The sequence below is a fragment of the Pituophis catenifer genome, unplaced genomic scaffold, assembly GCF_029215685.1.
Source record: "Pituophis catenifer annectens isolate HBS135680 unplaced genomic scaffold, rPitCat1.0.hap2 SCAF_2, whole genome shotgun sequence".
NCBI classification, from domain to species: domain Eukaryota; kingdom Metazoa; phylum Chordata; class Lepidosauria; order Squamata; family Colubridae; genus Pituophis; species Pituophis catenifer.
In genome coordinates, this window is record NW_027256882.1 from 35,114,135 (window position 1) to 35,133,787 (window position 19,653).

Genomic DNA, 19,653 nt, shown 5'->3' on the forward strand with positions numbered 1-19,653 from the left:
CCCCGCCGTGGTGCAGGAGGCCAACTAGGCCACGCCCACCCAGTAACCAGGCAGAGATTCCCTTGCTAAAATTTTTGAAGCCCACCCTTGTCCAAATGCATACAGAAAGTCTGACCACGGAGTCCCTAGGCCAGTGTGAGGGGTTGTGTAAAGGCCGGGGAAGCAGTGGAAGATTTCAACGGGTGAATCAGTTGAAACCTTATCTCATCATCGGCAACTCAGTCCAGGTGAGGAGAAGGATGGCAGGAAAAGCATCTTCAGAGAGACTGATAATCAACGAGGCTGGAAAATTCCTAACACACTTTCCAAGGTTCCCTATTTACGCCAAACAATAAAGAGACTTTACTGAACCGTTTTTAATTCTTTGGTCGTGCCCAGCTAGGGCAGACTTGACAGCTACAGAGTCATGCTTCCAGCTTCTATTCACCTGGAAATTTGAAAAGAATCATGTACTGCATTCTTATGACATTCCTGCCATTCCTTCTTGAGGAATGTTCGATTGTCAATGCCAGACACCCCACCAAATTCCACACGGGCACAGTATGAACTTGGGGAGGGAACGGAGGCAGAATTTCCTTGGGAAGATGTTAACCGGCAATGTGCGAAAAGTTGGCATTGTATATAGAGTGCCGAGGAAATCTATAGAACGCATGACGTTTTCAGGCAAAGGATGAAAATGTCTGTGTTACTTTAAATATTCTATTCAGGTAGTCCTCTACTTATGACCAAAATGGACCCCCTGTTGTTGAGACAGTTGTTAAGCGAATGTTGCCTCATTTTATGACCTTTCTTGCCACGGTTGTTAAGTGAATCACTGAAGTTGTTAAATTACTAACGTGGTTGTTAAGTGAATTCATCTTCCCCATTGACTTTGCTCTGGAGAAGACTGCAAAAGGTAATCACATGATCTCGGGACACTGCAACTGTCATAAATATGAGTCAATTGCCAAATGTCTAAATTTTGATCATGTGATCGTAGGGGTGTTGCAACAGACACAAGTGTAAAAAATGGCCATGTCGCTTTTTTCAGTGCTGTTAATTTCTAGTGGTCGCTAAACAGCAATAGTACTTAGACTTATATACCGCTTCACAGTGCTTTACAGCCCTCTCTAAGCGGTTTACACAGTCAGCATATTTGCCCCCCAACAATCTGGGTCCTCATTTTACCGACCTTGGAAGGATGGAAAGCTGAGTCAACCTTGAGCCTGGTGAGATTTGAACTGCCAAATTTCAGGCAGCCGGCAGTCAGCAGAAGTAGCCTGCAGTACTGCATTCTAACCACTGCGCTGCCACGGCTCTTAAATGAAGTGTTGTACGTCAAGGATTACCAGTATAAATTTCCCAGGCATTGTATATAATACCTAGGCATTATGCAGACTGACAAAAACTATTTAGGCAAAGGATGAAAAAGAGAGTCACGAAAAGTCATGACTCTCCTTTCATACTTAACCCTAATCCTAACCCTTTACTGAAAAGACGTAGATCAAAATGATAGAAGACATGCAATGTACAACAGGACTTTTCCTACTGAAAAAACATAAATAAGAGAAGAATACCATTTCTGACCTACATGTTGCAATAAGGAATCCTAGAATGCCTTTTCAGTGGGAGTATTTTATCCTTTGCCTGTTTGCCTTTTGGCATTGCATTGAGTGCCCAGGAAATCTGTGAAACATTAAGCGTTTCATGCTTCGACGTCCCATTTTTGGCTTTCTATACATTTCCTAGGCCAGAATTCGCCAATGTTTCCAGCTTTGCTGACCGACAGGAGGGAGGGGGAGAAGGGATGTTTCCGTGTGAGCGGCTAGCAAGCGCGCATGTGAGCAGCTCCATTTGTATGAGTGGCATGCACACACACCTGCCGCTCAGGAGTGCACGCGCATTGGCCGTTTCGACAGCCCGGTTACAAACCCCTCACGGCCCATTAGTGGTCCGCGGCCTGCAGGTGGGAGAGACCCTGTTCTAGGCAGTCTATAAAATGCCTAATTTCACACACCGAGGGTGACAAACACACGAAGGTCCCAACCTCAATCCCAAATTATTTCTATAACGACAGGGTACGGAAAACACTCTTCTCTAAGACATTGGAGAAATTCTGCCCGTCGGAGGAGAAACAAGCTGAAACAGACTTATAAATACACTAGGCAGCTAACAATTTCATTTTTCCAACCTGAGCAATATCATCCCAGCAGCAGTGCAGGCATCACCCAGCTTTATAGGCCCTGACATAAAGTTGCTTTCGTTCGTTTTGGTACGAACAAAACGGGCACGATTTCCGCTTGTCCTTCTAGAATTCTAATATTTTACTGAAGTCCCCAAAAAAGCCACTTGTACTAGCACTGATGATGTTACCTAGTTTGGGGAATTAAAGGTCTACAAGAAAACAAGCAAGCTCAGAGAGCACCAAGGACCCCTCAAAGCCACTTATCCAGTGCCAAATGAGCAAGAGTCCATCATCTCTTTTATCCTCTATAATGTTTATGAACGGGGCACGTTCGCCATCTCAACAGAATAGGCAGTCCATTTCTCCCAAACTTCCTTGGCTTGTCCGTATCCAGAACAGCAAAGCCGTCTCCAAGTGTCTCCTTTGTTAGGTGGGCTTGAAAAGAAGAGGAAGGGCGAATACGGCAGGTTTACAAGGGGCCATTCGGCTGCTCTTTATCAGGCTGTACCAGATCTTGATAGACGAAAGAACGAAGGAATCTAGGATAAGAATCTTTCTCCATCAACCCGAAGATCCTCCTTTGGGCTTGGTCAAAGCAAGACCGGGTGGGGAGCAAAATGTTCCGATTGGTGACATCTCTGGTCTGGGAATCAAGGTTCACCTGAAATTAAATGCAAATGATTATCCACACGATACAAAGTGGCTGCAGCTGTGATTTGTTTAAACACGAATAAAACTTATTTGCAGGAGCCGGGGGGAAAAAAAATCCCCTCAGGGACTGGAAACTAAAGATGTTGTGAGTTCAAAATTTAGAAACCTGCAGATAAAGATTATTAATCAATAAATGCTGATCCAGAACACGTGTTGACTCAGCTGGCATGTTAGTGGGCCTCCCTCCCTTCAATTGCATCTGGTTGAAGAAATTCATTATTATTATTATTATTATTATTATTATTATTATTATTATTATTATTATTATTATTATTACCCTGTTTCCCCCAAAATAAGACATCCCCTGATAATAAGCCCAATTGGGCTTTTGAGCGCATGGAAATAAGGCCAAGTGCTTATTTCAGGGTTCAAAAAAATATAAGACAAGGTCTTATTTTTGGGGAAACACAATATTTATTTTTTATTTTATTTTATTTTATTTTATTTTATTTTATTTTATTTTATTTTATTTTATTTTATTTTATTTTATTTTATTTTATTTTCCATACTTCTAAACCTTAAAAATTTACAACATTTTTGCCAGAAATCGGTGTTTAATTCCAGTTTCTGCCAAACTTCATGATTGCCAAGTTTGCTTAATGACCGCTACAAAAAAGGTTGTAAAATGAGGCATGATTGTGTGGTGTGACCTTCTTATCAACTGTCTTGACACTGGTACAATAGGACTGAGTGTTTTGTTAATATGATTTATTGGGTTAGGGATTTTCTGTCTTCACTGTGAGTGGTATTGTGTTGGGGTGGGTGCACTGAGGGAGCTCAACCAATCTCATTGTACATATGTTGAATAAAGATTTGAATTGACTTAGGACCAAAATTGAAGTCATAAATCCAAGGAAAGCTGGATGTTTCCAAGTTAGATGTCCTGCAACTTTCAGTGACATACAGTATAGTCCTAAAATTAGCTGAGCAGTAGGAGGAACAGGTGCAATGATATGGCACTGTACTGTCCTCGACAACCCTGTCTGAGTATTAACGTCATTCTCTGACTTCCTCTTTGCTAATCTCTTGAAAACAACAGCAGAGCCCAGGGACTCTCTGGTTCAGAAAAACAACTGGAGAAATGCATTCACCTCCTCCATCATATCTGTCAGCGTTTCAAGTAATGCACCCATAGAAATCAGAACTCCGAGATAGGCAGGTTCCTCAAGGAACAGTTTATTGGACACTTCATATTGGCACAATTGGTGAAAGCCGACTCTGAATTTTCTCGTGGCTTTCACCTGATTAAAAGTAAAAGTTTCCCCTTTCCCCCCCAAGTCACTGGTCACGCTGTCCAATCTGGGTGCTGGCTGGTTGCTTGGTTACTTGCTCCTCCTCTGGCCAGCCACCTGTGAGAATGTCCTTGGTTCCCACAGGAAAACTTTATTGTTCAGGCTACAAAACCCCATCTAACTATTTCTCCCCTCCCACCGTTGCGTGGCAACCCTGAAGCCTCCAAGATGGCTTCAGCCAGGTTCACTTCAGGGTTGACAATGCCACTGTGAAGCACTGTTTTGAATCTTTCATTTCATTGGCATCCCTTCCTTTCTAGCTTTCCAAAGGACACACGGATCATGACAAAGCACTACAAAAAAGCAAGGTCAATATGAAAAGAAGGACTAGGGGAGACATGATAGCAGTGTTCCAATATCTCAGGGGCTGCCACAAAGAAGAGGGAGTCAAACTATTCTCCAAAGCACCTGAAGGTAGGACAAGAAGCAATGGGTGGAAACTAATCAAGGAGAGAAGCAACTTAGAACTAAGGAGAAATTTCCTGACAGTTAGAACAATGAATCAGTGGAACCACTTGCCTCCAGAAGTTGTGAATGCTCCAACACTGGAAGTTTTAAAGAAGAGATTGGATAACCATTTGTCTGAAGTGGTGTAGGGTTTCCTGCCTGGGCATGGGGTTGGACTAGAAGACCTCTAAGGTCCCTTCCAACTCTGTTATTCTATTCTATTCTATTCTATTCTATTCTATTCTATTCTATTCTATTCTATTCTATTCTATTCTATTCTATTCTATTCTATTCTATTCTATTCTATTCTATTTTCTATTCTATTTGATTGGCCACCAGCATGAATATATGAGATTTGTTCTGTGTGGCTTGGTACAGAGACACCCGTTTGTCTGGATTAGTACAAAGAAAAAAAAACTTTGTAAGAAAGGAATAAGAAAAAAAAATCTATTCAAATGATGAAATACAAAAATTTGAAATGCCTATATATCATGGGTGAAATGCTCCCGGTTCGGACCAGTAGCGATGGTGGCGGGTGGTTTGGAGAACTGGTAGCAAAAATCCCTGCCGCCCCCCCCCCCCCAATGGCCAGCTGAGCCACACAATCATCAGAGGCTTTTTATTTTTTTTACTTTTAAAAGCATTTTTTCTATAACCTCTTCGGCCGAAAAAATGCTTTTAAAAGTAAAAAAAAAAGCCTCTGATGATCGCGCGGCTCAGGTGGGATTGTCAGAGGCTTTTTAAAAGCATTTTTTCTACAACCTCTTCGGCCGAAGAGATTATAGGAAAAAAAATGCCTTTAAAAGCCTCTGACGATCCCAGCTGAGTTGCCTGATCATCAGAGGCTTTTAAAAGCATTTTTTTCTGCAACCTCTTAAGGTCGTAGAAAAAATGCTTTAAAAAAAAAAGGAAGTTGGCCATACTCAACCAGTCTCATTACACACACACACACACACACACACACCGCCATCAAGCCATTCCCACAGAACCGGTAGTAACAAATTTTACATTTCACCACTGCTATATATGCGGCAATACGTATGCAGGCATGCAGAGAAGAGCAACAAAGATGATTAGGGGGCTGCTGGAGGCTAAAACACGAAGAACGATTGCAGGAATTGGGATATGCATAGTCTGGTGAAAAGAAGAACTATGGGTGACATGATAGCAGTGTCCCAATATTTGAGGGGCTGCCACAGAGAAGAGGGAATCAAGCTATTCTCCAAAACACCAGAAGGCCAGGCAAGAAGCAATGGATGGAAACTAACTAAGGAGAGAAACAACCTAGAACTAAGGAGAAACTTCCTGACAGTGGGAACAATGAACCAGTGGAATTGCTTCCCTTCAGAAGTTGTGGGTGCTCCACAGCGGTGGGTTTCACATTTTGTTACCACCGGTTCACTGCACACACGTGCCTTCCACGTATGCGCCCAGCCTTCCACTCATGTGCTTTGCTTGTGTGTGCATCTTCTGCACACGCACCCGACTTAAAAAATGTGCCTAAATGGGACAGCATAGAGTGAGCGATTTCCGCTACCGGTTCGCCTGAACCCGTATGAACCGGCTGAATACGACCTCTGGTGCTTCATCACTGGAGGTTTTTAAGAAGAGATTGCACAGCCACTTGTCTGGAATGGTATAGGGTCTCCTGCTTGAGCAGGGGGTTGGACTAGAAGACCTCCAAGGTCCCTTCCAACTCTGTTGTTCTGTTATGAACTCTGTTGCAACATACCGTATTTTTCAGAGTATAAGAAGCACCTTAGTTTTTGGGGAGGAAAATAAGAAAAAAGCTGATTGGCAGGTGGATCGGAATACCCCCAATCAGCTGTTCCCAGAGGTGAACTTTAGCAACAGGTTCCTTGGTTGTGAGCTCTGCACCTTGCTTTTTTTTCTGCCTCTGAAACTTCTGAAACAGAGCTTCAGAAAAAAAGCCTCTGAAGCTCTGTTTTGGGGGCTTCTTTTCTGAAGCTTCTTTTCTGATGCTTTTTACAGCCTCTGAAACCTCCCTTTGAGAAGCTGGGTGGGGCTACATTCAGAGTATAAGACGCACCCAGATTTTCATCCTCCTTTTTGGGGGAAAAAGGTGCGTCTTATACTCCGAAAAATACGGTATGTGTATTGATAAAATGCAAAGCATGGAATAATGGTTTTCTCTAACAAGTCCATACCATTTCACACCGAGTCTATAAATTCAAAGGAAACTTTAATATTCCCCTACCTCTTTTGGAGCTTGGATGGTGATATATTGGTCAAAAATCTTTTTTGCACTCTCCTGGAGTTTGTCACACCCTCGGAGTTTTCGATAATCTTCACAGGCCATCCAGAAGTCCAGGTTCTCTTCGCTGAATTCTGATTTCAAGAAAGCATGGAAGGCAGCTCGACCATCTATAATGTGGAGATGAACAGACCAAAACGATCTATTGAAATCTTCCCCTCTTTTTCTTTTTTTTTTTATGTAAAATATTTAGAAATTCTATTAATTCCACTTGGAATAAATTCTGCATTTTATTGCATGGATTTTTTTCCCCCCTACTTCAGGTTACCAAGCGATAGTGGATGTTTTATGACAAGAGAAGATGTTAGTAGGTCGTCCTTGATTTACCGCAGTTTGTTTAGTGATGGCTCAAAGTTACAATGGAACTGAAAAAAGTGACTTATGACAGTTTTTCATACTTACGACCATTGCAACATTCCCATGGTCACGTGATTCAGATCTTGGCAACTGACTCATATTTGTGACGGTTGCAGTGTCCTGGGGTCATGTCATCCCTTTTTGCGAACTTCTGACAAGCAAAGCCAGATTCACTTAATAACCCTGTTACTGACTTAACAACTGCAGTGATTCACTTAACAACAGTGGCAAGAAAGGTTGTAAAATGGGGCAAAACTCACTGAATAACTGTCTCACTTACCAACAAAATTTTTTGGGCGCAGTTGTGGTCGTAAGTCGAGGACTACCTGTAGACTTTTTTTAAAATAAAACCTCTCTTGTCTCAAAGACACAAAACTTTTAAGAAATGAGTGGCGACATTCCGGAAGCATCAAATCCACATGAAACCCCCCTCTGAATTTTGGGAAGCTTACTACAGCGCAGTCTAGGGATAGGCATAGCAGATTGCTATCTAAATATTTGATTCTCTATAATTGTTGAAAATTATGCATTGCTCTGTGGATGATGAGCTCTTAAAAATCTGATCTGCAGAGGCTGCCCTTGAATACCTACTTAACACAGAGAGAATGATACTTAATAATGAGCCTCTTTATATAGATTTTTATGCTGTGTTTTTTTTCAATAAGAGTTATGATTTTTTTTTATTAGTGAACACTTGTGTGGTTTGGAGTTTCATATTGTAACCACCAGAAGGGAAAAAAAAATGAAATAAAAACAATGTATGAGGATAGCTATTAGCTGTAATAGCTTTTGTTAACCTCGCTACATGTAGTCCTCGACTTACGATCACAATTGAGCCCCAAATTCCTCTTGCTAAGCAAGACTGTCGTTAAAGTAAATTTTGCCCCATTTTATGACTTTCCTTGCCACAGTTGTTAAGCGAATTGATGCAGCTGTTAAGTTAGTAATGTGGTTGTTAAGTGAATCTGGCTTCCTCGTTGACTTTGCCGATTGGAAGGTCACAAAAGGAGGCCTCCCTGCAGCCTCCTGGGAGCAAAAATGTATCGCGGGGGGAATGCGCCGCACCCGCGTGCCCTGTTTTGGGCCTAGTAGGCCTCCCAGGAGCCAAAACGGGGCGCGGGGGGGACTCCTGGAAGGGGCAGGGCAGAGAGGGACGGCGCCAGCCAGCAATTTAACAATCGGTTTACCCGAATGAGCCTGAATTGGCTGAATCCCACCACTGGAGATGCCTCAATGGTTTACAACAATGGTTGTAAAAAGGTGAAAAAATGGTCATGAGACGCTTTCTTCAGTGTTGTTGTAACTTTAATGGTCGCTAAATGAACTGTTGCAAGTCAAGGACGACCTGTAGTTATGTTCGACTACAATGATCTCCAACCATAGCCAAAAGCACTGTGGGATGGGAATAATGGGAGGTACAGTATAGTTCAATCCAGAGAAGGAAGATTTTCTTCTAGCTCTGCTATGTATTAATGCCAAAGAGGGGGCATTCTCACCTATTCCTAGATCATAGCCAAAACATGTCCTGTTCAAGAAAATCATAACAGTATATTATTTAATCTAGAGCCCTAAATGAATAGAATAGAATAGAATAGAATAGAATAGAATAGAATAGAATAGAATAGAATAGAATAACAGTTGGAAGGGACCTTGAAGGTCTTCTAGTCCAACCCCCTGCTTAGACAGAAAACCGTACACCACTTTAGACAAATGGTTATCCAATCTGTTCTTAAAAACTTCCAGTGTTGGAGCATTTAAAACTTCTGGAGTCAAGTTGTTCCACTGATTAATTATTCTAACTGTCAGGAACAATTAAATGATTTCATTCCCCACTTCCAGGCCCCTCATGATGGTCTGCAGATCCCCTGAGAATTACAATAGTGGCCAAAATTGTGGAAACCTTTTGGGAAAAGTGTATTTTCTAAAACTAGCTAATAACGCCATTTTTTTTGGAGTAGTAGTACCATAAAATATATATCAATGGAAAGATAATTTAATCAAGAATGTAATGCAATAACATTTATGAAGGATTTGCTATTAGAATAGCAGTTATAAAGAAGAAAAGTGAAACACGTAGAAAAAATGAGATATACAAAAATTATCACCATAGAAAAAATGAGATATACAAAAATTATCACCATGTCATCTTTAGCATGAATGACGGCCTTACAACGTCTTCCCATGGAGTGAACCAAATCTTTTAGTTCTGCAGCTGTTCTAATGTGAAACCAAGATTGAAGGATTGCTTCTGTTAACTGGGTTTTACTGCTGGGTCACTTCTGACTAACAAGTTTCGTTAGCCGGCTCAATCGGGACTCGTTACGCACGGTCACTCACGCCCTTGTCACCTCACGCCTGGATTATTGTAATGCTCTCTACATGGGGCTCCCCTTGAGAAGCACCCGAAGGCTCCAACTGGTCCAGAATGCGGCCGCGCGGGTGGTAATGGGAGCAATGTGGCGCTCTCATGTAACCCCCCTCCTGCGCGAGCTGCACTGGCTCCCAGTGGTCTTCCGGGTGCGCTTCAAGGTTTTGGTTACTATCTTTAGAGCGCTCCATGGCTCAGGACCAGGGTACTTACGAGACCGCCTCCTGCCACCAATAGCCTCTCACCGACCAGTTCGCTCCCATAGAGAGGGACTCCTCAGGGTGCCGTCGGCCAAACAATGTCGACTGACGGTCCCCAGGGGGAGAGCCTTTTCTGTGGGGGCACCTACCATCTGGAACGGGCTTCCCCCGGAGTTACGAAACATCCAAGACTTACGCATATTCCGCCGTGCCCTGAAAACATTTCTATTCCAACAAGCTGGTCTGGCCTAACTCTCCCTTTTTAATTGGCTTTTAAACTGGCTTTTAAATTGGGTTTTAAACCTCTTTAGATAAATTTGGATGTTTTTTAATCTTTGAGCCTAAATTACTTAATCTGTTTCTTAATAGTTTTTAACTTCTATATGTATTTGTATTTATTATGGCTGTTCACCGCCCTGAGTCCTTCGGGAGTAGGGCGGTATACAAATATGAAAAATAAATAAATAAATAAATAAATAAATTGGGTTAAGTTAAGGTCTGGGCTATTCCCAGGCCATTCCAGCAGTGGAATATGATTATCTTGAAACTCCCCCCCAAAAAAGTGGAGTTATTAGCCACCAAACCTCAAAAATACACTTTTCCCAAAAAGGTTCCCACAATTTTGGCCACTACTGTAAAGCTCACATCACATCCGGACCTGAAAACAAAGAATTCGTAAAGCGACATGTCTTTTGGCCATCAGTCCTGTTCCTAGGAATGCGGAAGTTGCTGAATCTTGACCTAAAGAGGATGCCAGGTGGATATCCTGCCAAATAAGCCAGTTCATCGGAATTCAGCCATTCCAATTACTTTTTGCTCTGCTGTATGCTGGATTGTTCCTCTACTAATTTGGACTTTTCTTCATGTCCCACAGGATTTCTGAGAAAGCTTGATTCTGAGGAAAACAGGATTAAACTCATTTGGCAAGGGCCGGGCAATTGTTATGAACAAGGCTGTTATTTACATATTGGCCTTTGCTCTCTAGCAGTTGGAATTCTGGGAATCAACGTTAATGATTATGATTACGAAGCGGGCTGCATTGGTGCCAAGAAACCATCTGAAATAAACAAAGCTTCTCGGGATGACTAACTAACCTCCAAATTTTCGAACACCAGTCTGTGAAAAAGACACCCGCGAAATCTGTAAAAACTGTCTGTCAAACAATCCCTTTAAAAGGGTGACGAACCGCTTGTGTAAACTTACATGGGTGTAGTAGCAGTTTTTCTAAAGATTCTGCCCATTCTTGGGCTTCCTCGGGAGTTGGCCTGAAAAGAGAACAAACATGAGTGACTGGAAAACAGATGTGACAGATGAGAGAGATCTTTGCCCAAAGAATGTTAGTAAGAGTTATCCTATTGCAGGCAGTCCTCAACTTACAACAGTTCATTTAGTGACCGTTCAAAGTTACGACATCGCTGAATGGACTTATGGACGCTGAATGGACTTATGACCATTTTTCCCACACTTATGACTGTGACAGCATCCCCATGGTCACATGATCAAAATTCATGCTTCATGCTAGCAAGTTCTTCCAGCATCTTTCTGGAAATGACATAGGGTTTCCTGCTTGAGCAGGGGTTGGACTAGAAGACCTCCAAGGTCCCTTCCAACCTATTCTATTCTATTCTATTCTATTCTATTCTATTCTATTCTATTCTATTCTATTCTATTCTATTCTATTCTATTCTATTCTATTCTATTCCATTCCACTCCACTCCCATTCCATTCCATCCCATCCCATCCCATCCCATCCCATCCCATCCCATCCCATCCCATCCCATCCCATCCCGCTCCGCTCCACTCCATTCCATTCCATTCTTTTACTCCTCCTTTTCCCTCTTATCATTGGTCAGCTGATAGATATGCAGAGCTTTTGATTTCACTTTCTGTGGTTGAAAGACTTCCTGCTTCGGTCACAGTAACTTAATCATCCACTCCACAGCTATTCTTAGAGAATACCCTATCTGGTTCTTCTGCAGCCAAACATCCAGGTTATTCTTGACATCAAGTGAGGCGATCCGTGGATGAGGTGCAACCCATACAACCTCTTTTCTGGTAGACCTTGTGACCCCCGACCCCACCCCCCCTCAAAATCATGACCCAGAAAACCGATTGCAAACTTTGAAAAGCAGCAGAACAATTTCTGGTTAGTTCTCTCCAAACAGGAAAATCAGGTAGAATGCCATTACTGTCACCCTCTAGTAATGCCAAGAATTCACTGTCCTGTCTCTAGCCCCATATAGCCCTTAGCAATAAAGAGAAATTATTTGCAGGCCTCTGGATACAATAGTATTCCAGGGGTTGCCACAAAGAAGAGGGAGTCAAACTATTTTCCAAAGCACCTGAGGGCAGGACAAGAAGCAATGGGTGGAAATTAATCAAGGAGAGAAGCAATTTAGAACTAAGGAGAAATTTCCTGAGAGTTAGAACAATTAATCAGTGGAACAACTTTTCCTTCAGAAGTTGTGAATGCTCCAACACTGGAGGTTTTTAAGAAGATGTTGGATAACCATTTGTCTGAAGTGGTGTAGGGTGTTAGATAGAGGGGGCGCAATGAAGAGGCAGGATGCGAACAGTCTTTCAGCACCTTTATTATGGACTCGCGATCCCAGTAGATTCGCCGGCAGGCTGCCGGAGATCTCTTTTTAAAAAGTTCCATCAGCCTAGCCGGCCACTGACAGTGGTTTATTTTTTCCGCCACTAGATAGATAGATTGATTGATTGATTGATTGATTGATTTATTTATTTATTTATTTATTTATTTATTTATTTATTTATTTATTTATTTATTTATTTATTTATTTATTTATTTATTTTCAATTTATATACCGCCCTTCTCCCTCAGGACTCAGGGCGGTGCACAGCCAGAATTAAAAACATGAAATACAAATATTAAAAACAATTAAAATCTATATAAATTTGGCCCAAAATTTAAAAAACCACAAACCAATTAAACATTTAAAGATTTAAAAAATTTCTTCCTAAGCCAGCCCGGCTTGCTGGAAAAAGTGGGTTTTAAGGGCACGGCGGAAGGCACTGAGGTCTTGAATTCTCCTTATCTCTGGGGGGAGCTGATTCCAGAGGGTGGGAGCCCCCACAGAGAAGGCCCTCCCCCTGGGGGTCACCAGCCTACATTATTTGGCTGATGGCACCCTGAGGAGGCCCTCTCTGTGGGAGCGCACGGGTCGCTGGGAGGTCGTCGGTAGCAGCAGGCGGTCTCGAAGATAGCTAGGCCCTATGCCATGGAGCGCTTTAAAGGTGATAACCAACACCTTGAAGCGCACCCGGAAGACCACCGGGAGCCAGTGCAGCTCGCGCAGGAATGGTGTTACATGGGAGAGCCATGCTGCTCCCATCACTACCCGCGCTGCTGCGTTCTGGACCAGCTGGAGCCTCCGGGTGCCCCTCAAGGGGAGCCCCATGTAGAGAGCATTGGATGGACCAATCAGCGTCCAGTATGCAAATACGGTACTCCGTACGTGCGTACATAACACCGGGCATCCTGCCTAAGCAGAGGGTTGGACTAGAAGACCTCCAAGGTCCCTTCCAACTCTGTTATTATTATTATTATTATTATAGGTTGCTGGTTCCTTTTGCCTCTGCTACAGTTGCTGGCTGAATGAGGATCTGTCTTATTCTTTACAGCCCTCAGACTCATTGTGGATCTGGTGCTGCGAGGCTTCCCTCTGCTCACCTGTGGCTGTGGATGATGGAGAGTTTTAGTCCCACAATTTGGATGCTAGCAAAGTGGAGAAGGCTGGCAGAGATAGTACGTTATCTCAGGCTCTCCTCTAAATTGAGATCCATTCAGGAGACCATCTGTAGCCTCTAAAAGGTTGTTTCAACATACCGGACATTCAAACCACAGGTAATAAAATTACAGTAAATGTAGGCCCATTAGAATCATAATGTTGCCAGCTTATAACCTATCAAGCTTTCTAGGCTAGGGCACTCTCTTCCTCTCCATCTATCTGTTTATCATCGTAAGGGCCTTCCACTTGCTGCCCTGAGGCTCTATGAGCTCTTGGCATCCTTTCAACAGCACTCTGCAAGGAATCTAGCCCTGGAGAAAAAGCAATTTCCCCCTAGCCTCCCCTGTTCCTGGATATAAATAAAGGGAGATAGATGGAGGCACTGCCTCTTTTATGGGATGTCTCCTCTAAAAATCAGATTCTGCTGAGGGGGGGAAAAATGAACATTTGGTTTGGTAGCCTATCAATAGACCGGCATATATTTCCAAAATACATTTAACTAAGCTAGTTAATGACCCAGTGCAGTGATGGCAAACCTTTTTGCTGTCGTGTGCCAAAAGTGGGCGCAGCGTGGAGGGGGAGTGTTGCGTGTGCCCACATCCATAATGCAATGCCCCCTGTGCTGCTGCCCGACCCCCCGCACATGCGTGCTGTTTTCACCTAATTAAAAGAATAAAACTCCCCACTTCCTGGTGTCACTGATCACATTGTCCAATGAAAATGGAAGGCAGGCTCCTCTCATTTTCTAACAGCCACCTGTTTCAATGACCTTGGTTCCCATGGGAAAACTTTTCTGTTTTGACTATAGCCAGGCTATCTATTTCCGGCTTCCCTTCCCCTTCTCTGGCTTCGTGGCAACTATGAGGCAGCACAAGATGGCTTCAGCCAGGTTCGCTTCAGAGTTGACATAGTGGTTAGCAATGGTCTATTGCAGCAGCCCCCAACCTTTGGGGCACCAGGGACCAGTTCCATGGAGAGAGTTTTTCCATGGACCAGAGGGGTCAAGGTTTCATGTGCTACCTGCATCCCACAAATGGGGAATAGCTGGTTTGCTCGGCCCTGTTTCTGGCATGCTGCAGCCCAGTGTCGGTCCATGGACCGGGGATTGTTTCTAGAAAGCAATTGGTCTGGAGTCACAGAGACAATGGCTACAGATAGTTCTCCGCTTACAACAATTCGTTTAATGACCATTCAAAGTTACAACGGCACTGAAAAGAGTGGCTGACAACCGTTTTTCATACTTAACAACCGTTGCAGCGTCCCCATGCTCCAAGGAACAAAATTTGGATGCTTGACAACAGGCTCATAATTATGACGGTCATAGTGTCCTGGTAGTGTCCACGTGATCAACTTTTGCAACTTTCTGACAAGCAAAGTCAACGGGGAAGCCAGACTTGCTTAATAACCATGTTACTAATTGAACAAGTGCAGTGAGTCACTTAACAACTGTGGCAAGAAAGGCTGAAAAATGACGCAGAACTCACTTAACTGTCTCGTTTAGCAACAGAAATTTTGGGCTTAATTGTGGTCATAATTCGAGGACTACCTTTTTTTTTCTTTTTTTTTTTTTAATTTGATTTATATGCTGCCCTTCTCCGGAGACTCAGGGCGGCTTACAATGCGTTAAGCAATAGCCTTCATACTTTTGTATATTTATACAAAGTCAGCTTATTGCCCCCACAAACTGGGTCTTCAATTTACCCACCTTAGAAAGGATGGAAGGCTGAGTCAACCTTGAGCCTGGTAAGAATTGAACTCGCAGTAATTGCAGGCAGCTGGATGTTAAATGCTGCCTTAGGAGGCATTAGCCTCCTACGCCACTCAGGGTCCTGAACATAAATGTTCATAAACATAGTCTCTTATGTTCATAAACATAGTCTCTTAGCACTAATGCCAGCGTTTTCAGGAACGTGAAAAGTTTCTGACATAGTTATCTTTATATCTTTATTGCAGCTTGTCCCAACCACGATCTCTTGGTTCCCATTCCCAGTTGGGAAATCTGGTTTCAAGTGAGGTTACCTTAGCGACTGGAGGTCCTGATTTCCTGAGCTCCACAACCTTAGGAAATTTTTTTTGTTCTTCTTTCTAAGAAACAGAAATGAAATATGGGGAATCAGGGATACAGTCAAACTATGCACTAATTCAGGGCATGAAAGTTAAGCAACGGGGGAAGCCGGGGAGATGAATATGAAGGCCAGTTGGCCAGATGGATATGGCCAGTTTGGAAAAAGGGCCTCCAAAGTTGGGTTTAGCTGCTGCCCCAATCTATCCCCAGCACCAAGCCCAGTGGGGAAATTCAAATTTTTTTACTACTAATCTCCATTCCCACCCCACTCCAGGGGAAGATTACTGCAAAATCTCCATTCCTGCCCCACTTTAGGGGAAGGTTACTGCTCACCTGCCTGGAACCCTCAGTGTATTTCAGACATCAATACATTAGAGATATTTTACTAGAAGAGTACTCAAATCTTCTGCTCGAAATAAAATTCCCTATACCACCAGGCTTGAAATTTTAGGTCTGGATAACCTCAAACTACGCCGTCTACTTTCCGACCTATACTTAGTTCATAAGATTATTTACCAAAATGTCCTACCTGTAAATAAGTACTTTAATTTCAACTGTAATAACACAAGGGCTATCAATAGATTCAAACTGAAATGTAATTTGCTCTAATCTTGATTGTAGGAAATATGACTTCTGCAATAAGAGTAGTAAATGTCTGGAACACTCTACCTGATCCTGTTGTTAGTCTCGCTAATCCCCATACCTTTTACCTTAAACTGTCTACCGTGGTCCTTTCATGTTTCCTAAAAAGTCCCTAAGGGGGTGTCCAAACCACAATTTAACCATTTCTGCTTTCAACACAATATACAATTAATAGTATCTCAATAATTACAATTCCCTATTTAAATAGAGCTTTTTTTCTTTTGTGTTTTAAAATCTTGAACTCTCCTCTTTTTCCCTAAAGAGGAACTACCTCTTTAGGGAAAACTACCTTTCCACTAAAGGTAGTTTGCACCTACCTTTTTTGGTGAGGAAAAAGAAAAGAAATCTGCCTGCCTAATTTTCCAATGTTGCAGCAACAGTAAAGTAGGCTTTTACTTTCAGTTTCATTTTTCAGCATAGATAGGGGGAAAAAAATCTGCACTCTTTGCAAGCAAGCAGCAGAGCCCTGAGCAAAACAGCTGAGAGCAAATCAGCTGAGAGTCAGGAGGCCGATAGAATCAAGGGGCTAATTAGCCTATGCTGAAGCTCCGCGGGCCAATAAAATTACAAAAAAACACCGAACCGTTCGTTAAATTGCTGGCTCGCCCGCCCCTCGCCCACCACTATTTATTGGCAATAAATAGTGGTGCGGAGGGGCGGGGCAAGGGGCGGGGTGAGCCAGCAATTTAACAAAGGATTCGGCCGAACCCCCTAGAACCGGCAGAATCCCACCACTGGGTGTGCCTAAGCACACCAGCGTGCCTACCGTCCCTGTCCTACTGTCCCCATTTATATGTAAGCATTCTATGTGTTTATGGCTATGCTTTGCCTATTTATATCCTTTTATTTGTGCCAATTTTTTTCATGTGTCCATGTCTGTGTCTATACAGTTACTTGTTTCCTTGTACTTGTTGACAAAACAAACAAACAAACAAATAATAAAATCTCCATTCCCACCCCACTCCAGGGGAAGGATATTGCAAAATCCCCATTCCCTCCCCACTCTGGGGCCAACCAGAGGTAGCATTTGCCAGTTTTCCAAACTACTCAAAATTTCTGCTACCGGTTCTCCAGAACCTGCTGGATTTCACCCCTGACCAAGCCCTATTAAAGGAGACGCTTTTCAAAAGGCAAGTGGACTTTCTTGAATTTTTTTTTTCCTTACAAATGTTTTGTTTCTCATCCAACAAGCTTCTTCACTTCTTGGATGAGAAGCGAAACCATTTTCAAGAGGAAAAAAACCCCAAGAAAGTCCAGTTGCCTTTTTAAAAGCCCCGTTGGGACAACCATGACTTCGATGAGGGATGGGGAATCTTGGCTCCTTTATGACTTGTAAAAATCAACTCCCAGAATTCTTGAGTCAGCCATGCTCCGGGAGTTGAAGTCCACAATTGTTGAAGTCCACAAGTCATAAAGGGACCATATTTCCCAACCTCTGGCCTAGAGGATTTCAGAATTTCCATCCTTGTGGTCGTCAGCCATTCAGTCATATCAGACCAGGGGTGGGATCCTCCTGGTTTAAAAACCGGTTCGGTGATCGCACGCTTCGCTGTGTGCGTGTGCGCAGTTTGAAGAAATCTTCACTTCTGGGTTTCTTCGGAGGAGAAACACAGCTGATTCGCATGGCAATCGGCTTTGCCACGCAAATCAGCTGAGGAGATAAAGGTAGGAAAATAGCGTGGGCGGGCGGGCCCATCTGATCGTCAGGATGAACTGGTTGCTCCCAGCTGACTGTCAGAGCTACCGGTTCGCCTTAACCGGTTCGAACCGGTAGAATCCCACCATTGTATCAGACCCTCCATAGCCATTAAAATAGAGTTACACATTTGCGTATCAACCCTTAGTTGTTCCTCACAGGCCTGTGAGGTATAACAAGGATTGGCCACAGAAGATTAGATGACGAGAATGTCATTTCCTATCTGTAAGATTGTATTACCCTAGCAGTTATTGACTTAGTAATTTATCTACTTCCTCTTTCTTAGAAGCCACAAAGATGATAACCCGAATTACATTTATTTGTCCCAGTGTTTGATTTATATATCAGTTATCTACTCCTGAAGCACTCAAGGGCAAGGGCAGGGCTTCTATGTATCCAAAGTGCTTTGGTTTTGTTTTCCTAAAGCAACTTAAGATACCTAGAGTTTGTAAATCAATATCCAGGGTCACAGGTCAGATTGGGTTAAACACACACATCTAATATAGCTCCACATTGTTGCAAGATTGTTCTTTTAATGCATTGAAAGATTAAGGGGGAAAAAAATCCACACACAGAGCTCTAGATGTATTGTCTGCAGGTATATACAGGTATAAAGGTAAAGGTAAAGGTTCCCCTCGCACATATGTGCCAGTCGTTCCTGACTCTAGGGGGCGGTGATCAAAAGAGACAAAGGTTATTTGAGGTTGCAGAGAGCACTCCTGCAGCTGTTCAGGGTGGCAATAAGCAACTTCACAGGGTAAGGTAAAGGTAAAGATTCCCCTCGCATATATATGCTACTCATTCCTGACTCTAGGGGGCGGTGCTCATCTCTGTTTCAAAGCCGAAGAGCCAGCGCTGTCCGAAGACGTCTCCGTGGTCATGTGGCCGGCATGGCTAAACGCCAAAGGCGCACGGAACGCTGTTACCTTCCCACCAAAGGTGGTCCCTATTTCTCTACTTGCATTTTCTACATGCTTTCGAACTGCTAGGTTGGCAGAAGCTGAGACAAGTAACGGGAGCTCACCCTGTTACGCGGCACTAGGGATTCGAACCGCTGAACTGCCGAGCTTTCGATTGACAAGCTCAGCGTCTTAGCCACTGAGCCACCGCGTCCCTATATACACAGGTATATGTATGCATAATTTTCTATTTTTAAAAAGCAGAACTGAGAGGATTTAGGCTTTTCCTAGCAATGGGGAATGGTGGTCCTATGGTGGACGGAACCATCATTCTGTCGCAATCTCAAATAAAGTACTGTATGGTGAAATGATTCATTTGAGATATCTTCTATATCAGGAGGATTAATATTAGATATTCCAGGGCTGTTAGGAGATGGAGAGATAAACACTCATTTATCAAGCTGAAGGAAAATCTGCACTGAGGCCATTCACAGCAGGACGAAATGAGATATATTTACATTATCTTCCCCCTCCTCCCCAAAAAAAGAACATTCAAACTACTTTATCTACATCAGCCTTTCCTAAACTGGTGAATTCCAGGTTGTTTGGACGATAGTTCCCTTCAATCACATTAATGGGCATATCTGGCATAACCTAGTTGGACTAGAGGAGGTGTTTTTTTTCCCCACCCAGGTTTACAATCAGGTATAGCTTGGCCAGAACTGATGATTTCTGTTTTTACAGATACAGAATTTACAACTTGGAGGCTCAGAGATAAGAGGTGT

General features: G+C 43.0%; 1 protein-coding gene across 1 annotated transcript in view; it reads right to left on the bottom strand.

Moving 5' to 3' along the window:
* Positions 1 to 353: 353 nt before the first annotated feature.
* Positions 354 to 19,653, bottom strand: part of LOC139312110 (regulator of G-protein signaling 2-like) — a 47,444-nt gene continuing 28,144 nt past the window's right edge. Inside the window, exons 4-7 of the mRNA XM_070936649.1 lie at positions 15,586 to 15,651; positions 11,018 to 11,079; positions 6,833 to 6,999; positions 354 to 2,825 (exon numbers count right to left, since the gene is read on the bottom strand). Of these exons, the coding sequence (XP_070792750.1) occupies positions 2,634 to 2,825; positions 6,833 to 6,999; positions 11,018 to 11,079; positions 15,586 to 15,651 (487 nt within the window). The 3' untranslated portion in view covers positions 354 to 2,633. The remainder of the gene's footprint in view (positions 2,826 to 6,832; positions 7,000 to 11,017; positions 11,080 to 15,585; positions 15,652 to 19,653) is intronic.